Genomic DNA, 24,604 nt, shown 5'->3' with positions numbered 1-24,604 from the left:
ATGACTTTAAAATTTATCTGGAAAATAGAGCCAAGAAGGTTTAGAGAAAAATAATGGGTGAGACATGCCGCACTCAAATATTAAATATTAGAAAAGCCTACAGTAGTTAGAGCAGTGTTGTTTTGGTATAAGAACTGAAAAACAGGTCAGTAGGACTGAATGGAAAGAGCCTATACATACATCAGAATTTGTAATGTCTTTATGCAGATAATAAATGTGAAATTAAATATTGGTGAGGAAAGGGAGTTCTTATAAAAGGTAAATCAGGAAAAATTGATTAAATGAAGTTTGGAAAAAATAAAATTAGACATGTGTCTCACATCATATAGTAGATGTATTTCATATGGAATAAGTAGCTCATTTTAATGATGAAACTATATAATTAGAAGAGAATGTATGTCCCTATGATAAGGAATTTTTGTATGCATAAAAGACAGTGACAAAGCTACAAAGGAGAAATCAACTTAATTTGCATATATAAAAGTTAAAGTAGTCTGACAAGAAAAAACAGTTTGACCATCTGTTGCATATTATAAAGGAAAGATAAATATCTTAATTGAAAAATGGCTTAAAACCATCAAGCAATGACCTGCAACTAAAAAATATTCACGGTTAAAAATTTGTGAAAAAATTTTGTAGGAATATATGAATTTTCATTAAGAATTAAAGTAGGAAAATTGAAATAATAGCATTTTTTTTTCAAATGTACATTTAAAAAATGTATTCGAATCTGAGTTTGATGAGGGCTTAGAAAAGTTACTCTCCTTATATAGTACCTGTGGAAGTGAAATTGGTACGGTATTTTGGTAGGCTAATTTGGTTCTCCGTATCCTCAACATTAAATTTGCTAATGCCTTTCAGTTCAGGAATTCCACTGCTATGTATGTAGTCTAATTAGCAGATATATGAAAATAAATAAGATAATTACAAAACAAGATGATAATTGCTGAAGTAGGTGCAGTGCCTGCATAAAAAGTTGGGAAAGAAATTTGAATAAACAGAAAGCTGAATATTGATCTTAAATGAGAAAATTTAGTTTTAGAAAAAATAGTATTTTTGCTTAATATAGTAAAACACTAGAAGGAACTCAAATACTTAAAAGTAACAAGAAAATTTACTTATTATATAACTGATTTATTTTCAGTGTATATTTATTTTTAACTTTTTTTTAATGTTTATTTATTTTTGGGAGAGAGACAGAGTCAGAGCACAAGCAGGGGAGGGACAGAGAGAGAGGGAGACACAGAATCTGAAGCAGGCTCCAGGCTCTGAGCTGTCAGCATAGAGACCGATGAAGGGCTCGAACCCACGAGGTTTTGAGTCATGAGATCATGATCTGAGCCACCCAGGTGCCCCTGTTTTCAGTATTTAAAATAAATTATGGAAAAACCGCAAAATTTTACCACTATCCATGAGTGATGGAATTTACTTAATCTAATAAAATTATGATCTTTAAGACTTTATAATAAGCAGATATACTGTTTATCATTAGATAATATATAAATGTTAAACATTTTATTTTTTTTTTATTTTTATTTTTTCAATGTTTATTTATTTTTGGGACAGAGAGAGACAGAGCATAGACCGATGAAGGGCTCGAACCCATGAGGTTTTGAGTCATGAGATCATGATCTGAGCCACTCAGGTGCCCCTGTTTTCAGTATTTAAAATAAATTATGGAAAAACCGCAAAATTTTACCACTATCCATGAGTGATGAAATTTACTTAATCTAATAAAATTATGATCTTTAAGACTTTATAATAAGCAGATATACTGTTTATCATTAGATAATATATAAATGTTAAACATTTTATTTTTTTTTTTATTTTTATTTTTTCAATGTTTATTTATTTTTGGGACAGAGAGAGACAGAGCATGAACGGGGGAGGGGCAGAGAGAGAGGGAGACACAGGATCGGAAACAGGCTCCAGGCTCTGAGCCATCAGCCCAGAGCCTGACGCGGGGCTCGAACTCACGGACCGCGAGATCGTGACCTGGCTGAAGTCGGACGCTTAACCGACTGCGCCACCCAGGCGCCCCAAATGTTAAACATTTTAAAGAGGAATAATCAGATTCGTCTTGATGTAGTTAGTCTTAAATAGATAATCTAGAAAATCCATGAATATGGTAGTTCCTGTATAACTAGGATATTGTCACAGGTTTATGAAATGACTGTATAAAATACTAGACATTGGTGAATCCACAAATGATTATCTGTATCATTTTGGAAATTATGGAATTATTTATTTTTAGCTCCTCATTTTGTAGGTGATAAATCTAAGGCCCTGTCAAAAAACTCACTTGTCCACAACCATGCAACTATATAATGGCAAAGTAATAATTAGAAACACAGCTATCTAGCTACTGTTTTGGTATATATATAACTCGTCATAATTCAGTGCTACATCATAAATGTAAGTAAGTTCAACAGGTAAATGAAACAACCAAATTAATCAGTTAATTAAAATGCGTTTATTTTATTTTAAAATTATGTGGCAAAATTATTCCTCAAGGCAATAATTAAAGAACATAAAAAGGAAATCATCATAATAAATGTGAAAATTGGTAAAATGCCCCTTGAAAGAAAAGTGACCAGCACATAACACTAAGTATCAAAAACACCCCAAAAAAATCTAATGTCTTACATGGAGAATAATAATTTCCTAAAATGGAATGATCACCTTGGTGACCAGCCAAGTCCTCAAACTTGGAAAGCTTAGAAATTAGTGTGGAATTAAATGCCTGGTCTTCAGGCAAAGTCTTCCAAAATTCGGAGTATTGGCAACGACATGATTTCACTGGATTGGCAGCAGGAAGCCTGCTAGAAAGACCATGCGGCCGATAGGAGTGTTCCCATTCTTTAAAGCTGTGAGCCTTTTACAAAACTAGATTTTCTCCCCCGTGTGCTGGTGGAGCAGTTTTTGTTTTACAAACAACTCTAAAACTTTTTCCTCAAATGATAGCTGGGTTTGCATAATTCTCTGTGCTCCACACTTCATTTGTATTCCTCTGTTGTGATTTTGCTCACAGCCACTGTCTGTATTATTATTTATTTGGTATTTTTCTACCTTCTAAACCGTGGTATCTATGAAATGACACTTTGTTTTAATGTTTATCTATTTTGAGAGAGAGAGATACAGGGCGAGCAGGGCAGGGGTAAAGAGAGAGAGGAAAACAGAGAATCCCACACAGACTCCGTGCTGTCAACCCAGAGACCAGTGTGGGGCTTGAACCCACAGACTGTGAGATCATGACCTGAGGTGAAATCAAGAGTCAGATGCTTAACCTACTGAGCCACCCAGGAGCCCATATGAAATTACGTTTTTAAACACAGATTAAATAAAGGATAAGTATTAAAAAGTTTTGTGTCATGTGCATCTAAATATCAAACTTCAGAAAATACTCATAAATATATTTGTCACTTGACTGTAAGTTCCATGAAGGTAAAAATGAAGAATATCTCATTAACCTTTATGTTTACCGTCATTATATTATCCTGTTGCTTAACCTAAGTTGGTATGAAAGAGAGTATTCGAGAATAAAAAAGAAACATTTGACAATTATTCACTTATTATAAAAGTTGAGTAAGGGGTGATCACTTTCGGTAAAGCAGGTCACAAAGTTGTTGTTTTTTTATTTTGTTTTGTTTTAGTTTTTAAAATAGGGAATTCAGAGATGGGAGAATTGGATGAAGGCAGTCAAAAGGTGCGGACTTTCAGTATGAGATACATAAATTCTGGGAATATGATGTACAACGTGATGACTACAGTTAATGCATCTGTATGGCATATTTGAAAGTTGCTAAGCAAGCAGATCCTAAAAGTTCTTATCACAGGGAAAAAAAATAAAACATTGTTTTTCTTTATAAAATTTATGTATCTATGTCAGATGATGAATGTTAACTGAACTCGTTGTGGCCATCGTTTCACAGTATATGTAATCAAGTCATTATGCTGTATACCTTAAACTTACACAGGGTTATATGTTAATTATATCTCAGTAAAATGGAAAGAAAACGTAAGGAAGCTATGAATCTTCACATAGCTATATACTGTCGAGCAAGGGCAGGAGAAACAAAAGGTAACTCTAGCAAGTATGGGTAGTATGTCCCATTACGTACTCTATTCTTTATCTGCAAGCCAGAGCTGTCCAGTAACTTGAAACATGAGAATCAGTGAGATCTGGGCTATTACATCATCAATAATCCAGCATTCTTTCCTTTAAGGAGTTAGCCTTTGCCTGCGTTATTTAGACCCAGGGCTTTTTAGGGAGGAAGAGTGACACTATTTGTTCTACATCTGAAACTGGTTTATATCTGCTTGAAGCCAGCCTGGAGACATCCAAATCCCTTTTGTCTGTGAGTGAATCGGAAATAAATCTGGGTGATGAACCTGACCACTACATCATCACAGCAAATCTTCTCATTCTTATGAAAGTGGCTCTATTTTATTTATTCATTTTTTTTTTTTTTTTTTTTTTTTTTTGCAAGATGAGAAGGAAACATAGTCATCATTGCTTCTTTCCTCCTGGGTGCTATAAACATTTTTTTCTATTATTGTAAGTTAAGAAGAATTACAGTACCAGAGAAGATGGCTTAACTTAACCCTCCCCTCTCCACCCTATTCCTGAACAAGTATTTTCATTTCCTTCCTCATTGAATGTAAGATTTTCTTGTCTTGTAGCCATTTCCTTCATGGAATTTTTATGATTTTAATATTTTAATGAAGCTTAAAGGATTACATATATCTCATTCTCCCCCAAAACTGAATCCACTGATGGCACTTTTTTTGCGGTTATTTTATCCCCTCTCTAATTACTTTTTTATAGTATTTGGACAGAATGGTATGGTGAAAGAGCCAGAGAGAACTCTAATCTGAATCCTGAATCTGGGATTTGCTCGGTTTTAAACATTGAACAAGATGCTTAATCTCAGTGAGCCACAGTCTCTTCATTTGTACAATGAGACTGATGTTAATTACAATGTAGGCATAATGTACAAGTATAAAGATAATATATTTAAGACATTAGGAAGTATTTGGTAAGTAATAAACTTTATATGGTAGGCATTTCGATGCAGTAGAGAAAAGCATGAGCTTTACAGCCATTCGAACTTTAGAATAGGATTATTAACTGTACTTGTGCAAGTCACTGTCCATTCCTGAGCCTTCCTCCTCATCCATAAAATGAGTATTCTAATTCCTAGTATGAATTAGGCATGAGAAATGTGAAGTTCATATGTTGTCAGTGCCAGGGATATATCCAGTACTTGCCTGTATATTGTTTGTTGCCTACATCTTTACTGAGTCACTTTTTAAACACATTTAAATTCATCCATTATCATTTTCTTGCATTTTAGGTTTTACATCTTGATTTTATTACCATTTTTATAGGCTGTTTTTGTGTTAAGATTAACCATAGTACTGAAGTGCATCTTGTATGATACATATTCCCCTCTTAAGAGCTGAATAACATATGCAGCAGAAGCATTTTTAAAGGTCAACTATAGATTATTATTGTTCTTCCTTATTCCCTTAATTCGGTAGCTAAGCCCCAGGCAAAGTGAAGTGATCTTGATGGCCAATGTATCACAAAGCTAGAAAACAATTTTCCAGGAGTGAGAAAGAGTATAATTTTCACCTGAGCTGGAGAGTTGAAAAGTTTGTGATTATTCACTACCAGTAGGTCAAAGCAGTGTGCTTTGAGGTCAAGTTGTCCTGGGTTTGAAATGCAGCCTTACCACTTTCCTCATCTATGGTTTTGTGTGTTTTATTTACTGCTCTGCTTCTCAGTGTTCTCATCTGTGAAATCTAGGTAAAGATATTCCTTAATAAAAAAAATGAGATGCATATATAAACAACTAATACAGAGATTGAAAATCTTCTGTTTCATCTTGCAAACCTAACCTGAACAGTTAGTTGGTAGCAGTTGAAGGAGGGTAATGTGTGAAGGCTCATCGTGGGGCTAAGGGAGAAAACATTCTACATGCCCAGCGATATGGAATAAGAGGAATAAGTGTACATAAGTCAAACATGTGCCCTCTATGGCTTGCTACTCTAATTCATAATAAATATCCAATACAAATGGTTGCCAGTGTTATTACTGAGATACAGTGAAAGGTTGCATGAAGTTTTTCTGAGTGGTAGTGAGTAGTACCTAAGTAGGCTGGTCATTTACATTTTCATATACTTGCCAAGATGCATTATTACATTATATTTCTTGTAGCCCTTTTATATTTCTCCATCTCACAAGGTTTTCAAATTATTAAATTACTTGTGAGTTATTATTGAAGAAAATGGGCCAGCCACTAATTATGTAGCAAGTTAATATTTCATTGCAAAATAACTTTTAGTAATAGATTTATGACTTGAAAAAATAGAACACTTTGTGCAATGATTTTCAGACAACTTAAATGCAATACAGATCTCCATCTCAAAATTGCTATGGAATTGGGGTTCTCTCACATTCTTTTTATTTTGAACATAAAATCCACTGTTTACTATTCTACAAATTAGCTGAATTTTTTATTTTAGTTACTTTTTTATTTTTTTAAATTTTATTTATTTCGAGAGAGACAGCACGAGTGGGGGAGGGGCAGAGAGAGAGGGAGAGAGACAGAATCCCGAGCAGGCTTGCACTGTCAGCCTGGAGCCTGACGCAGGGCTCAAACTCACGATACTGCAAGACCATGACCTGAGACTATACCAAGAGTTGGACGTTTGACCGACTGAGCCACCCAGATGCCCCATTAGTTAATTTTTTTTTATATATAAATGAAAAGTAGAAGTTATAATAAAGGCAATGATGGTTCAGTTTCTGAAAGCTGACCTATGAGGCCTTGAAGACCCAAAGAAGTTCAGGTTGTTTCCAAACAGAATCTGTAATTCTGGCCCATCTTTTTCTTCCAACTCTGAAGTTAGTGTATGTTTTCTACTGTCTTTGGAATCCACTTTAGAGATAGATATTTGGATATAATTTGTCATTAATTGCTTTAAACTTATCAATATTTCGATATCGTCACATTCTTTCTGTTACATAAATCATATCTAGTATCATTTTAGTATGAAGAAATGGTTCACTTGCCCTAGAAAAACTTACTGTTTGCTTTCCTGGGAAACATTTGTTAGCTCAACATGACAAAAAGAAAAATAAATCTGTCTGACAATGTTTCGTATTTATAGAGATATTATAACAATACAATATTATAGAAATGTGAAATTAAAAAAATTATGCCTAATCCTCCTGCTAATAACGGTGAGCGTTTTGTTTATTTAATTTCAGTCTTTGGTCTTTGCTTCAGTATTTCTTGCATTCCCCCTGAGCATTCTATTTAATCTAACTAAATTCTTCTTAAATGCAAACACATTTTAAGTTTTAGATTAAAAGAAAAAATTTTGTACTATCATTTTTATGACAGTATAGTTTAAGAACTATTCTGAGAACCAGAAACACATAGACGTGTGTGAGTGGTGTATACATTTTTGTTCATATTACGTATTTGTCACTAGTATTTTTTTACTAACCAGCTGAGCAAAGGGAACTCAAAAGGTGAGGAGACTTAATTCAGTTCTTCAAACATATTTGTATTGACAGCACTGGGCTAATATAAAGGGAATATGATTAAAGTAAAAGGAAGCTACTTCTTCCTTTGAAGCAAAGAGGTATAGCCAGTGTGGAAGGAAAAGCCTCTGATTATGCCTTAAAATGGAAAAAGCTATCGTAGTTCTGATTAGTTAAGCTCCAATGGTCTGCCTGAAAAATAATTCCAGTTACCAGTCTATTACCTGGTCTTAGAAATTGAATAGCTTCTATATTTGCAGTGCTTATTAAAACTATAATACTTAAATATACAGATCAGCTTAAAATATAATATTCCCATCAGGTAAAAATTCTTCCATACTGTAAGCAAATAAAGGAGGGGGATGGTAATAAGTAAGGAACTGATATACGTTTGGTTTTACTTCCAGTTTTGGGGGTTTTTGTTTTTTGTTTTCATTCTCTTGCTTGGCTGTTAGTGAAATGCTGTTAGTGAAATTTTGGCAGGTAAAATTTGCTTAACTTGAAAGTAATAACTGATGGCTGAAACTCTTCACACTAGTTCTGTACATGGTACTGGGTGTGCTAAATAATTATCATATATTCACGGAATTTTGCAAGTGATACTCATAAATTTTATTTATTAAAATATAAAATGCAAATAATTTGTGAAAAAAATCTAGCACCACTACTTAATCCAAAATATTTTTGACTCCTTCTACTGATCTTATTTTCTCAACAATGTTGTAAATCTTGGAAGGACCTTAAACTTCTTTGTCCAAGTCCTCATAATTCTCTCTACTTAGTAGTTATTCTATAAATGCTTGAATTTCTAAAGGAATAAATGAATGTGAATAAAACAGAACAATTGACTGTACATAAGAAAGAACACACTTATCTTTAAGAAAAAGAAAAAGACAAAGGGTGTATGCTTATGGGTTCGAGGTTATTAGGTTAAAAAATCAAAGCTTTATTAGTTACTAAAGTTTTGAATTTAACCGTTTCACTTAATTTCTCCATATACAAGTTTCATATATGTGAAATGGAAATTATGGTGACTTTGGGGGAATCCAATGAGATAATGGGTGAATGTACTTGCCACAGCATCTGAAGTTTCATAGAGTATAAATACGATGATGTGCTACTATTGCATTGTTGGAAAGCTGTGCCCTCAGGTTGATCTTTATGACTTTCTTCCCAGGTGAAGCATACATGCGATTAAGCAAACTCCCTGAAGCAGAGCATTGGTATATGGAATCATTGAGATCCAAGACTGACCACATCCCTGCTCATCTGACCTATGGGAAACTGCTGGCTCTAACAGTAAGTAACACCTTCCTTCCTCACCCTTTCGAAGCTGGTTTTCTCCACGCAGACTAAGGTAGAGTTTAAGGTATTGGTTCTTAGCTGATTGACTCATACTGTTAGGAGGTAGTGATGGTAACACTGAGTTAGAACTCTGTATTGAACCTATAGACAAATGTATTTGCTTGGCTGTAGAGTTTGCCATAGCTAAAATGTGGTATGTCGTGATCTTTGATGTAACTAAATGGAAAAATATAGATGGTGAATCCCATATATGGATTACATAATGGATTTCTCATAATAACAATATTTGTATGAAGATTATGTTCTACAAACCACTGTTAGTCCCCCATTGGCTACACTGTAGAACTCAGTCTGATTCTTTCCAAATAGCTAGCATTATGTAATGCTTTGCATGTGTGTGAATTAGTGTCACCTGGAATTTCTACTAATTGGAAATCATTCCAGAAGAGAAGTGGAGCCATCGTTTGGCCACCCACTATGTGACAAGCAGTCTCGGAGGCCACATTCTCATGAAAGTGGTGTTAGTTTGAAGCATAAGAAACTGCTGGAATTCTACCATTGTGATTTATAAAAATCATAATTTCATGTGTTTCAAAGTAATGTTGACGTCTTATTTTACACTGTAGAGGATTGTTCAAGATAAGTAAATGTTCTGAGCTTATCCAGTTAAGAATAAGCAGTCGGACCAACCTTTGATCCCTATCCCAACCTATTGTCTGTGTTGTTGCAGTTATATCACCTAATCTCTCTTCAATATTAATAAAACTAAATGACTCCTAGAAAAGCATAGGACAGATGGTCAGGAAAGTAATTTCTAAGTGAATTCATAGAAAGGTAGCTTATAATTATTTAAAAGTAATATTATTTTATTTTCTACAGAAGATGGTAGACTAAACACTTAAATGGTACAGGCAGACTAAGTACCAGAAAATACCCCACTAAAATATATCTAGGTGTCCTTAATAAAGCAGATAACTCTCAATGCGCAGCTGAGTTCAAAAAGTAGTGAGAGAATTTCCTAAGGGCGGGAAGTGAGGGGTAACCGAATGCCAGAACAGTAAAACCGTTGGCTGATCTGGTAGCTAATCTGGTATAGTTTACCAGTTGTGGCAACTGGAGGGAAAGGGCTTTTTGTTTGTTTTCATTCTTGCTGGAGTAAGAGACAAAGCTTTGGACCAGTGAATGGCCAGGGATTAGATACCTAAATGAAGCAGGAAAATTCATACCCTCTGTGAAAGGATAATCTGGAGTAAATTTGCATACTGCTATAAGAAGGCAGCATGAAGGTTTGCCTATCTCAGCATGGGATTTGGATGGAGAAGGAATGAATTTTTACTACTGCCCTCCTTTTGTCTGGCTTTGAGTTTTGAATTTGCTTTACTTGCATGGTCATGAAATTCCTAGGCCAAGAAATTAAATTAAAACCAGGCCACTAGAAACTCTTGCTGAAGAAATTACTGAAGATGTCCTTCAAAAGAACACAATTAAATCTAGAAGGAGTTGCTGATTACGTTGCAAAAAGAATGTGAACAAAGAAATGTGATCATGTGGGTAAACAAAGAATAATAATCCTAAATATTATACTAAATATTTATAATACTGAATAAAATATTGAGAAGGAATAACCTCACAGGAACAATCAAAATGGGGAGATGAAATTTAAGATGATTTTTGGAAGTCAGAAAGTGGAAAGAGGTATTACAACTGATTTGTCAGAACAGAATCCACCAGGGGCGGCTGGGTGTCTCAGTGAGTTAGGCATCCAACTTCAACTCAGGTCACGATCTCACCGTTTGTGAGTTTGAACCCTATGTCGGGCTCTGTGCTGACAGCCCAAGCCTGGAGCCTGTTTCAGATTCTGTGTCTCCCTCTCTCTCTGCCCTTCCCCGGCTCACACTCTGTCTCTCTTAAAAATAAATAAACATAAAAAAAATTGGAAGGAAAGAAAGGAAGAAAGAGAGAGACAGAAAGAAAGAGAACAGAGTCCAACATCTGAAGAGGCTTTGGGATGGGGTAACAATGAAAAGAAATCTTACATACTCAAAAAGAAAGCCAGAGAGACTCAAGACTTGGAGGGGGCTGGCATAGAATCGAGTGTTAAGGAGCCTTTATTAAGTGGGGTAATCAGTTGTAAACTGTGTCTAAAACCATCAGGTCTCTCCCCCAGTGCTCAATGCCAGCATCCAGGCAGTCACTTCCAAGGCAGGGAAAAGAAGGTTTATAGTGGAGCAGCTGAGTAAGACAGGTTCATGAAGCAGGAATAGCTTGCACAGTTGAAGGTGAAATGCAGAGAGGACTGAAAAGATTGACTCAGTATCTTCCATTGAAGTACACAGATTGTTAGTACCCCTCCCCAACCACATGCAGAATACCAGCAACACAGAGTTATACTTGTCCAGCACCGCAACGCATACACATGTGCACATGCACACACACACACACACACACACACACACACACACACACGTCCCACCCCTGAGAAATTATAGAATTCTTACCTGGAGAAAGTGGCACACTGTAGGGAACAGAAATCCACATACCTACATTTGGAGGTCACCCATAAATGACTAGCTCCCAAACCAGATACACAAAAGTGAATCTTCTCGGTCTACAAAGCACACTGATGCCTAAGGAACTCCATTCAGCTTTTATTAAGTAACTTTTGAATAACAGTGGGCAACCAAAAACCATCACTCATATTTAGGAAACCTTGAATGTAAGCGATTGGAACTGAAGCAAATTATTAGGAGAAGGAAGATGGAGGAAACAGAAGAAAATTTTTTAAAAAAATCCTTAGAGATAGTAACATAGCATTTTATAAAAGCAATATGCTATAAAAACATAAATAATGAAGAAAAAAATAAAACAACAAGAGCTTTTAGAAATTAAAGATATGAGGACAAACAACTTTCATTTAAAGGATAGGAGACTACAGGCACCTGGCTGGCTCAGTCAGTAGAACATGGGAATTGATTTCGGGGTCATAAGTTCGAACCCCACATGGGCATAGAGATTGCAAAAAGGAAGGAAGGAAGGAAGGAAGGAAGGAAGGAAGGAAGGAAGGAAGGGAGGGAGGGAGGGAGGGAGGGATGGAGGGAGGGAGAGAGGGAAGGAGGGAGAAGAAAAGGAAGCAAAGAAGGAAGGAAGGAATGGAGAATAAAGATAAGGAAATCTTTTCATATACAAACAAAGATGAAGAAATAAAAAAACGTGGAAGAAGAAATTATGGAAGAAATAGTAAGGCCCAATGGAGAAAGGACAGAGAAAGGAAAAGGAGAACATATCTCAGAGTTGGAGAGTATAATTTGCTATTTCTGATGTTTACAGGATCATAACATGTCGAGTTTAATCATTTGGTAATTTTTTTTAACCTTGTAAAAACCTTTTTATTTTCTATTCTTAAGGGTGGTAATTCACACAGTTCCTCATGAGAACAAATCATGTATACCTCTTGCCACAACTACTGTCTTTGAGATGTTCTTATGGAATTCAGATGGAAACATCTTTAATTAAATTGATAAAGGATTACCTTCAAAAAATACCTAAAAAGTTTAAGATGCCCGATTTTTTAAAAAAGTCATTTAGTAAAGAGAAAAAAGATGAAAGCTCAAATGTACTTAATTCTGAATATACCTAGACCGTAACACTGCTTTGGATATAGAAACCATGTGTTCTTTTTTTCTTCTTCTTTTCAAGCATGAGTATATTTTAAGTTTCCTGTACCAAAAATATGATTTTACAGGCTGCTTTATTTTTTAGAAGGCATTTTTTTTATAAAAACAAGATTTAGAAGTTTTAATTTACTGAAACATATGGAAGGGAAGGAAAGACTCGTGTATTACAATCCAAATTTTAATTCCCCCCCACCAACAAAATTTTTATAGTTTCCGACTAGCTGATTAGATGAAATACAAGCCTTATTATGGAAAGGCTTAAAATCACAGTGCCAAAAATCCCACAACCATCTTTAACAGCTTCTTTTTGAATTATGAGATTTGGCAAATTTCTTATCCCAATGGATGGTCTTTGTCTAATTTAGGGTTTTTTAGCCTGGTTATATGCCATTGACTTAACATGGAGTTTGCGAAGTGGAAAATGCCACACATTTTGACTTCTGAATGCTTTAAATATAAGATATTATAAAATGGAATTGGCTATTAGTCTCAAGAGAAGAGAAAAAAATAAGGTGGGTGGTGTTTTTACTGTTTGGTCAAAACTGACCACAAGCAAAATATGTAAAAATGACACACAGCTAAATCAGACTTAGACCATACAGTGAGATTTTATATAAGATTTATATTTTTATAAGAGAAATCAGAAAAAAATTATTTACGGTGGTTTTATTACCACCAGTATGTTTTTTCATACAAACGTTTAAGAATTTGTAGTATTTGTGGTATTTAGGAAAGTTCAAAGTGATTTTGAGTTTCCCAGAATGCTTTGACAAATTCCATAGATCAAATCCTTTTTTGTTCCCCTGGAAAATGTCCTTTGTCTCTGCCTCTCCACTTAAATATTACTTCTTATATGAAGTCTTTCCTGAGTCTTTCAAGCAGTTAATTTTTTTCTTTCTTCGTATTTTCATAGCACTGGTTTCAGTATCTCTTATAGTAGCATCTCCCAGATTGAAGAGCAGACATAAATCTTGGTCTTTTGACCTTACACATGGAGGAGGAACTAAGTTTTCACTTACCTTCTTGATCTCTTCAGTAGGTGGCATTTCATATCTTGGTAACTATCCCTGTACATTTCAGTTTTTAAGTTATTTAAGGGCTGGGTGCATGACTTTTTTTTTTTTTTTTTTTTAATGTTTTTATTTAGTTTTGAGAGAGAGAGACAAAGTGGGAGAGGAGCAGAGAGAGAGAGGGAGATACAGAATGCTAAGCAAGCTCCAGGCTCTGAGCTGTCAGCACAGAGCCCGACTTGGGCTCAAACTCATGAGCTATGAGATCATGACCTGAGACAAAGTCAGATGCTCAATCCACTGAGCCACCCAGGCACCCCTGGATGCATGACTTTTTAATATTTCTGCTTTCCTGCTCTGATCCTTGTTTCCTCATTAATCCCTTCATTTAGTCAGCAAATGTATCAAAACTTACTACTCCATGCTAGGCATCACTATGACTCCAATGATATGTACTGAATAAATGAATGAGCAGTAGCATGATTATACGGTGGACACAATGTAATCTTTCAAGAGCCCAGAAGGGGAGGTGGGCACAAGAGGGGTGTATATGTCTTGAGTGCCTGTGATTGGCGTGTTATTTTGTGAAGCTTTATAATGATTATTATCCTCTTTTTATAAATGAGATAACTGAGCTTCAAAGAATTAAGCAACATCTTCAAGAAAAACTTCACTACTAAATAGTAGAATTGGGTACAACCTTAAGGTTTTCTGAATTAAACATCATTAATTTTCACTTTGTATTAAATAATTTTAAAAGTGGAAGTTTTGTTTAATTTAGCTTGTTATACCTGATTGGATATTCTAAAAGTCAGTCAGTACTTTATCTCTCCCACTTTTTATAACTTATTCTTAGACATCACCTTAAATACATTTTTATTACTAGGCATCATAAGTCATGAACTTAAGACTTCTGTTTTTGGCTATTGGCACTTTTAGGTCCTACGTGAAAACTAGAATACAAATTTTCCAGCATACCCTATGGAATAGTTCTGCCTTAGGGTCACTGGTACCCTCTGTGTTTAAATATAGTTGGGCCCGGGTGACATTCTCTTTAAAATATATGGAACTTTCATACCAATGTCATGTCCAATTAAAATACTAAACACGAGCTCTCTTTAAAATTTTGATTTATTCCTTGTTTGAACTTTGTTACCTAGGGCTAATGCCATGAATTTAAAATTGGGCATGCATTAAGAGAGGAAAGGAAGGAATAACATTTCCATTATTTGGGTATTTCAGATGATTTTATAGTTGTTTCTAAAGCTGTGTGTTCTCTATTTGTGTGCACATCCTCACTTTGTGTTTCTTTGGTCTTCCTCTCTTTTTGTCCTGTTCAATTTATTTAAGGCAAATATTTTGCGGTTTTTGTGAGCCAGTAAAATTAATATTGACTTAAATTGTAGTAAAAGTTCCTTGGCTGTTAGCTTATTTTCCAGGTTTGGGTAAGTAAGAGAGAAGGAAGGATATGGGAGACTGACAGTAATTCTTGATACAGAAAACCTTTATTTTGGCTACTGCATGGAAGCCCTGAGCCAGACTTCTGTGTCTAGCCAGAGTTAATTGGGCTACATAAAACTCCAGTTGTGAAAGTACTTGAGGTTCCATTGTAAAGTTCCAACCCCAGGCTAAGGTGGTGTCGATGTAGTCTGTGTGGAAGTACAGTGCTGTATGTTTCCCTGGGTCTTTTGTAATAATTATTGCTGTTTAGACCCTAGATTATTTTTTTTCATTTGGTCCTCTTTGCAAAGTTCTTCCCATTTTGTATATTAACTAGCATTCGGGTGCTTCATTACGGTCACTGCACGGCCATGTTTAGACAGGAGGGAGAGGGGGACAAAAATTCCCTGTAACTCTGACCGAATAATTATTATGGGTATGTTCAAGTTGCAGAATTTATCCTATGAAAAGATAAGGCATGATATCACATGTACCATGCATCCGAGATATTGAATGAAATGTAGAAGAAAGTTTAATTCAGTACAGGGTTCGGCTAAGTATTTTATATGACGTTACTTCACTGAAACGTGCTTTAGAATTCTGGAAATAATACAGGTATTGTATTATTTTTACTCTGAAGCATAATGAATCTGGTTGTTTTTTTAGAAACCACCCACTCACTTCAAGATACACATTTTGTTATCTACAATCAATCTTATAATTACTTATTGTGACTGACACAGGAATCCAGGGCATCTCCAGATATTCTAGGCTTTTATTTTGCTCTTGTATGTCAGTTAGTAGAAGTCGCTGTTAGATTTTCATTGGCCACATTGTCTTAGGAATCTTAAAAATTAAAATGATCAAGTCCTCAGGCATTATAGGTCACATGAAATAAGTCCAGCTGCTTTATATTTACATATACATGCTGCTGTGTTTGAAAAAAAAAACAAAAAAACAGCTTTTTATTTAGGGGTAAGTAAGGTTATATTGCTTTTAAACCAACTTACATTTCATTGTGATTTTGTTGATTTGGTTTCTGTGTTTGGTCTATAGTTATCATCTAGTGCAATTTCAATAACCCAGCAGGCATAGACCTCATAATCCCCCGGTACTCTGGTATGCCACATTATTGGAGTGATGGAGATGTGGAAGTGGTATTTCCCTTAAATATAGCTTGGCTTTCTTGCAGGAGTCTAAAAAAATCCTTTATAAAAACCTGCATTTAACACTCATTTTCTGAGGCTGAACTTCATTTCATGCTCTATAGTAAACATTGGGGATACAGCGACCAGCAGGGCACTTCCTTCACCTCAGGATGGTCTCAGTGAGAATTCTTTCAATGAATTCTCAAGAAATTCATAATAATGCCACTGACAGGTACTTTAGCTATGGGCTACCATGCTTATGGCATTTGTCATGGCTTTTGTTTCAGAAGGGACAGTGAGGTATGTACCTTAATCTTACTCGCTTACTCCTTCATTTTTATTATAGGAATGGGATTCCACACAACTTGGTAGGTATTATTCTTCCATTTTACAGTTCTTTAATTTTTTAAATGAGCCCCATTGATGTATTATACCACACATATTCTACTTAATGACTATCAACTTGTTATTCTTTGACGCTGTCTTCCCTTATGTAATAAGGCATGAAAACATTTTAATGTGAGTTAAACCCTTTCTGTTTTATGTTTTACATTTTCATCACTTGATTTCTTTTTCTAATAGAAAATTTGAGTATCTTTCCTTGTTAAAAAACATATCTTGGTGTAAGCCTATATTTACCTTTAGGAAAGGTGGTCCACACAACATGTATTTTTCAAAAGCAAGTGTCTTTTCTCCTAAGTAGTTGAATCAATACTTTTATAAAAGGAGATTGCCTTTTTCTTTTCTCTATGGCATCTGGATATGGACGTATATGTTCACACACATACACACATATAAAGGAGGCCACATCTGTTCTCAAATGTGAAAGTTTTCATTTTTGCAGCCTCCTAAATAGGTTCAAACCAGCCTCACTAGGAACATGTTCACAAATCTGTATCGTTTTTGTCATTTTCCCTTATATTTACCCATATTACACTCAAAGAATGCGTCCTGCAATTATTGATATTTATTGATACTCGTTATCATGCAATGAACTAGACATTTTGTATATGCTATTCCAATACTTCCTCATGCAATCCCATATCTAGATACCCACTATGTAGAATGAGGAAGCTGACATTCACAGAGGCTAAATCAAGATCAGTGTCCAAACTCTATTGGATTATACCACCCCTAGGTTTTTCTGAAGGCTGTTCTATTTAAATTGCTCTTGAGCCTTTGTTTATTATGATAAAACTTGCATATTACAGTGCCTCAAGTGCATAAATGTCTAACTTCCAAATGCACAAAAAATTATTCTTAAAACAAACCTCCACTCAGTTTTTAGGTTTTCTTGTAATGCAGCTCTGAAGTGAAAAGGTAATCTCTCTGTATATTGTTAAATTAAAAAAAAAAGGGTTTTAACAGGGGTAATTGTGAAATGGATTTAGGTATCTAAAGTAAAAGGGAAACAGTGGTAGTGAGGTTTAACATTTTAATTTGAATAGGGTATATATGATGTATGGCATGCCATACATGGTATATAGTTTCATGTTTTAGGTTGTGAACAAGGAAACACTACACGGCCAACTGAAAGGGAGGACAGTGCGGGACACTTGAGTATAGTAGACTGCTGACCTTTACCTGGTAGAACATTGAGTTGGAGCCAGAACACCTGAGATTTACCTACCTAGGAATTTATTTCTTCTCTTAGTGGAAAGCATAATTCTTTCCAAAGGCTTAACATTGCAGGACTCTCATTTCTGAGGTATAATTGAGGCTCTTGGTCAAAAGTGACAAGGTACATTCTTGAGGGCTCACTGTAATTCATGTTCATTGTAATAATGATACCATAGGTGGAAGACCTCAACATGCAGGATTCGTGCATAAATAGGACCCTTTGGTAAGTTGGATATAAACCATGTGGCAGTGGATTTAAGATGGGCACGGACCGTGCATTATATGTATTATGATGTCAGGTAATGGAGAAATAGGTAGTGTAGTTGTCAGATATAATGGTCTGCCCAGAAAATTTATCCCTGGGAAATAGAACCTGAAGACATTATATAGTACATAGTTTGTTCTAGTTTATGTCTTGAGATGAAACAGCACTAGTTAGTGGGAAAGTTCCAGAAATCAGGATGGAGGTGCCACCAAGGTCAGCATTTTGGAAGTAAAAGTTTATTCATACTGGGGCTAGGACTACTCTAAAAATAGCCCTTTGTCTAAATTAATTTAAATCCATAATAAGTTGAACTACACTTGATAATGTTATAATGTGATGAGGATGTGTATGGCCTCTCCAGAATACAGGTAGAACAAAATAACTTTGTTTTTTATGCTCATTAAATTTCAGCTATTATTTTGAAAGAGGAAATTCACTTTATTAATTTGCAACTAGATATAAATTACTTTTAATTGTTTTTATTTCTGAAATAGAAATAGCAATTGATCATGGCAGTTTTTAAGGTCTTTTCCTGTAATACCAGTACTAAAAGCTTATACTTATATCCTCTAAAGAGTAGTCCATCAGAGGCAATAGTTACGATTTTGCTTGAGTTTTTTCTTTGCCTGGAATATTCTCATCCTCTTATTTAGCAGTTTGAATCATAACAAGTATTTTAAAAGATTTTTATCTTATGAATTTGCTGTTGTTACAAACTGTTCAGAGCATATAGGAAAAGAGAATGTTTTAACAAATACCTATGTATTTTCAAGTCAAATAAACCAAAGGCTAAAATTTTGTAGCTTTTACATAGATTTTTAAGAAATTAATTTTTAAGTAAACACTTTTAGAATAGTTTTAGATTACAGAATTATTGTGAGGTTAGTACAGAGAGTTCCAGTATGCGCTTGAACCAACTTTCTCTGTTAACATTGTGTATTAGTATGACACATTTATCACGATTAATGAGCCAGTATTCATATGTGATTATTAAATAAAGTTTATATTTTTTTCAGGTATGTTCACTTTTTCTTTGCTGTTCTTTTGCTATTCCAAGATCCGACATTTCATTTCGTTGCCTTGTCTCCTTAGCTCCATCTGACCAAATTTCTCAGTCTTAACTTGTTTTTGAGGAGTAATGGTCATACATTTTGTAGAATGTTCCTCAGTGGGTCTTTGGCAGATGTTTTGTTATTAGACTGGAGTTACTGGTTTTGAGGAGGAAGACCACAGAGATAAAGTGTCCTTCTCATCATATCAAGTCAAGGTTATTTATGTATTATCAGTAAGACTTATCACTGTTTATATTAACTTTGATAACCTGGCTTGAGGTATTTTTATCATATCGCTCCAGTGTCAAGATATTTCCCCCTTCTCTTTCAATATTGTAGTCTTTGAAAGGAAGTCACTGTGTGTGATCCGTATTTAAGGAGAGGGGAGCTATGCTCCCTGTCCTTGAGGACAGAATCTCTGCATAAATTATTTGGAATTCTTCTGCATGGGAGATTTGTCTCCTTTCCCCAATTATCCATTCAAAATTTTATGTATATTAGAGTGGACTCAGAAATATTTAGTTTATGCATTGGATTATAACACAATACTACTTTATTTATTTTGTTGCTCAGATTAGTTCTGTTGCCCAGCTTTGACAAATGGGAGCTCTTTCATAGGCTGATATATCCCCTTGACATACCTCCATCATTGTGTGGGTATGGGTGTGTGTGTCTCTTTACCTTTGGGAACTTTCTTATTTTCTGTCACTAAAACATGCTCCGGGTTCATCTTCTTTTTTTTTTTTTTTTTTAATTTTTTTTTTCAATCCGGGTTCATCTTCTATATTTACTGTTGAAGTCTGAGAGTCAGACATTTTTCCAAGGAGCCCTTGGAAGGAGCGTTCTCTTTATTGGAGAATGGTTTAGAAACCATGAACTAGATTCTTAGGTGTACTTATTGCTTGCTACTGGGGTGCTGTTACATGTGGGCTCTCTCAGGGGTGGAACAAAGGTTTCTCTTTGTTGGAATAGGAAGTTACAAATAAAGAAGAGGAGGAGACTAGAGTTATGATTAGAGGTGAAGGCATAAGTATGGACTTGCATTTATTTTAATACAGATACAGTTATATATAGAATATGTATTATAGATATGTGTAACTTCACATTCCAACAAAGAGAAATCTGGCTTCCACCATGCACCATACATTTTCTTAATTGTTCATAGTCTGCTATTCATGTATAGTTGTTTTAGAATTGTTCACCTGTACTGCCATGGGAAAAAGCTTTAACACCTAGAGGACTGTTCTTATGTATAATTTCTTTCGCCTTCTGTTGTATACACTTAAATAATTTCCAAACTTAACATAGATTAGCACTTTGGTTCCTCACCCTATTCAATGAGCTTATTTCATGTATTTTTCATATATTATGATTCTTCTGTCACATTCTGTATTCCATCCTGGTATCCCCTGACCTCCTAATTAGGCCCCTCTTTACGTGTAATAATTTTCCTTGTTCTGAGGTCTTCTTTGTCTGAAAGTAATATTCGAACTTTATTTGATTAGTGTTAGTATGTTTTTTCTTTATTTGTCCCTTTGCTTTACTTATCAGTCTTTATATTTAAAGTGGGTTTTTTATAGACAATGTATAGTTAGGCTCTTTTATTATTATTATTATTATTATTATTATTATTATTGTTATTATTATTATTATTATTTACTTTCAGTCTCTATTTTTTAATTGGTATATCTAGACAATTCACACTTTGAGTGATTATTGATATATTTGAATTAATGTTAGCCATGTTTGTTACAGTTTTTTATTTGTTGTCAGAGGCTTCTTTTTCTTCCTTCTCTACTTTTTTTCCACCGTGTGTTTTTTGTTTGTTTTTGTGGTTTAAAAATCCCCATAACAGGGACTCCTGAGTGGCTCAGTTGGTTGAGTGTCCAACTTTGGCTCAGGTTATGATCTTATGGTTCGTGAGTTTGAGCCTTGCATCAGGCTTCCTGCTGTCGGCACAGAGCCTGCTTCAGATCCTCTGTCCCCCTCTCTCTGCCCCTCCTCTGCTCATACACCCCCTCACACTAAATGAATAAATAAACAAACAAACAAGAAAACAAATCTTACAAAAAACACATAACATAAAATTACCATCATAAACATTAAACGTTAAAAAAAATTAAAAAAAAACCACAAACATAATTGTCCCCAACGGTCAACCATTTTGTAGCATATGACAGGATTTCCTTCCTTTTTAAGGCTGGATACTGTTGCATTGTGTGTATATACCACGTTTTCTGTGGTTTCTATTCATCTTCCAGTAGTCACTCAGGTTACTTCTGCCACGTAGCTGCTGCGAGTAATGCTGCAATGAACATGGGTGTGGACATAGCATTTCAAGATCCTGTTTCTGGCGCACCTGATTGGCTCTGTTGGTTGAGTGTCCAGCTTCAGTTCAGGTCATGATCTCCTGGTTCCCGAGTTCAAGCCTCACATTGGGCTCACTGCTATCAGCACAGAGCCTGCTTTGGATCCTCTGTCCCCCTCTTTCTGCCCCTCTACTGCTTGCTCTCTTTCTCTCAAAAATAAACAAACATTAAAAAAAAGATCCTATTTTCAATGTTTTTGGATATAAAGCCACAAGTGAGATTGCTGGATCATGTGATAATTCTATTTTTGAGGAACCTCTGTAACTGTTTTCCATAGCAGCTATACCATTTTGCATTCCCACTAAGAGTATACAAGGCTTCCAGCTTCTCTACATTCTCATTAACACTTGTTATTTTCTGTTTTGTTTTGTTTTTTTTTCTATAGTGGCCAACCTAATAGGTGTGAAGTAACATCTTACTGAGGTTATGATTGGCATTTCTGTAAAGATTAGTGATGTTGGGTGTCTTTTTATATGCTTGTTGGATATTTGTTTCCCTTCCTTAGAGCAATGTCTATCCAAGTCCTTTGCCCATTTTTAATCAGATTGTTTTTGGCTGTTGGTGTTGATGACTTAGAGGAGTTATTTATATATTCTTGATATTATCCCCTTATCAGATATATGGTTTGCAGATATTTTCTCCCATTTCATAGGATGCCTTTTCATTTTGTTAATTTTTTCTTTAGCCACACAGAAGTTGTTTAAATTTGATATGGTCCCGTTTGTCTATTTTTACTTTTGTTGCCTGTTCTTTTGGTGTCATATCCAAGAAATTATTGCCAAATCCACTGTCATAAAGCTTTTCTCTTAAGTTTTATTCTACAAATTTTATAGTTGCAAGTCTTATGTTTAGGTTTTTAATCCATTTTGAGTTAATTTTTGTATATGGTGGAAGGTAAGAATCTAAATTCTTTGTTTTGCACATGGATATCCAGTTCCCCCCACCCCCACCATTTGTTGAAGAGAATATCCTTTCTTCAATTGCATAGCTTTGGCCATATACATCAGGGTTTATTTCTGGGCTCTCATTTTTGTTCCACTGTCTATAGGCCTATCTTTATGCCCGTGCCCACAGTTTTTATTACTGTAGCTTTTGAATATATTTTAAAATCAGGAAGTCTGAGGTCTGTAGCTTTGTTTGTCTATGTCAAGATTGTTTTGCCTATTTGGGGATCTTTGAGATTTCAAATAAATTTTAGGAAGTTTTTTTTTTTTTTTCTCCCTGCTCCCCCCCCCAAAAAAATGCCATTTGGGTTTTGATCGGGGTTGCATTGAATCTGAAGATTGTGTTGGGTAGTATGGACATTTTAATAAGATCAACAGTATTAAGTGTTCCAAGCCATGGATGCAAAATGGCTTTCCTTTATTTCTGTTTTCTTTAATTAATTTCACCAATATTTTGTAGTGTTTAGTGTCCAAGGCTTTTCCTTCCTAGGTGAAGTTTATTCCTAAGTGTTCTTTTAGATGCTGTTGTAAATGGGATTGTGTTCTTAGTTTTATTTTGGGGTTATTTATCATTAGCATATAAAAAGACACCTGGGGCACCAGGGTCGCTCAGTCAGAGATCCAGCCTTACCTTGGGCTCTGTGCCAAGCATGGAGCCTGCTTAAGATTCTCCTGCTCCCTCTCCCTCTGACCTTCCCCTGCTTGTGCTCACACATGCTCTCTCTCTCTCAAAATAAAATGAAAAGGCAATAAAAAAATTAAAAAAATAAAAGACATCTGATTTTTGCATGTTAATTTTGTATCCTGCAACTTACCTGAATGTGTTAGTTCTCACAGTTTTTGTTGGAGTCTAGTGTTTCCTGCATATAAAATCATGTAATTTGCTAACACAGATAGTTTACCTTTTTCTTTCCATTTTAGATCCCTGTTTTTGTTTTTTGTTTTTGTTGTTGTTGCTTTGTTTTTAATTTTTCTTACCTAATTGTTCTGGCAAAGGCTTCCAATTCAACTACTATGTTGAATAAAAATGGTCAGAGTGGGCATCCTTGTCTTTTCCCTGATCTTAAAGGAAAAGCTCTGTTTTTCACTGTTGAGGGTGATGTTAGCTATGAATGTTTCACATATGACCATTATCTTGATGTATTTTTTTCTTACTAGTTTTTTGAGTATTTTTATCATGAAAGGGTATTGAATTTCGTGAAATGCTTTTCCTATATCAATTTAGATGAGGATGTGAATTCCTTTGGGTTTTGCCTAGAAGGTATTTCTGCTTCACTTTATAAGGATAATTTTACGGAATATAAAATTCTAGGTTTGTGGTTTCTTTTTCTCTCAACATTTTGAATATTTCACTCTATTCTTACTTGATGGTTTCTGATGAGAAGGCCAATGTAATTCTTAATTTAGTTTCTCCATATGTAAAGTGTTTATGTGTGTGTTTTCTTCCCTGACTTCTTTCAAGATTTTCTCTTTGTCTTTGGTTTTCCACAGTTTGGATATAATGTACCAACACTTATTAATTTTGGAATTCATCTTGCTCAGTATTCTCTGAGTTTTCTGAATCTGTGGTTTGGTGTCTGTCATTAATTTTGGAAAGTTCTCCATCATTATTATTTTCAATATTTCTTCAGCTCTGTTCTCTTTCTTCCCCTTTTGATATTGCTGTTACTCATATGTTACATATTTTGAAGTTGTCCCACAGTCCTTGTATACTTTTCATCCATTTTCATGCGGTGATGCATTTCAGTTCAGAGGTTTATGTTGACCTGTCCTCGAACTAATTGATTCTTTCCTTGGATGTGCTGACTGATCTCAAATGTATTCTCCATTTCTGTTATGATTTCTAGCATCTCCTTTTAATTCTTTCTTAGAATTTCTTTCTCTTTGCTTACATTATGCATCTGTTCTTGCATGTTGTCTACTTTTTCCATTAGAGTTGTTAACATATTAATCATAGTTATTTTAAGTTCCCTTTCTGACAATTCCATCTGTTTCATATTCTAACATCTGAGTCTGGTTCTGACGCTTGCTTTGTCTTTTCGGACTGTGTTTTTCTTTCCTTTTGGCATGCCTTGTCTTTTTTTTTTTTGTTGAATGCCAGACATGTTGAATTTGTAATGGGAATTCAAATTAATAGGCCTCTAATGTGAGGATTTATGTTAATCTAGCTAGTAGTTCAGCATAGTTTAGTATTTTCTTAGCTGTTGGAACTGGAGGCT

At 35.0% G+C, this 24,604-nt stretch overlaps 1 protein-coding gene across 2 annotated transcripts in view; it reads left to right on the top strand.

Annotated features, from left to right (window-relative positions):
* Positions 1–24,604, top strand: part of TMTC2 (transmembrane O-mannosyltransferase targeting cadherins 2) — a 404,595-nt gene that overhangs the window by 262,362 nt on the left and 117,629 nt on the right. For both annotated transcript variants that reach the window (XM_086712717.1, XM_025926374.2), the window contains exon 8: positions 8,736–8,857. In XM_086712717.1, coding sequence (XP_086568843.1) covers positions 8,736–8,857 — 122 coding nt within the window. The remainder of the gene's footprint in view (positions 1–8,735; positions 8,858–24,604) is intronic.

The sequence above is a fragment of the Puma concolor genome, chromosome B4, assembly GCF_028749965.1.
Source record: "Puma concolor isolate L17-30 chromosome B4, mPumCon1.1.hap2, whole genome shotgun sequence".
In the NCBI taxonomy this organism is placed as follows: domain Eukaryota; kingdom Metazoa; phylum Chordata; class Mammalia; order Carnivora; family Felidae; genus Puma; species Puma concolor.
Note: the sequence above shows the minus strand (reverse complement) of the source record. Positions and strands in the feature narration are given on the sequence as shown.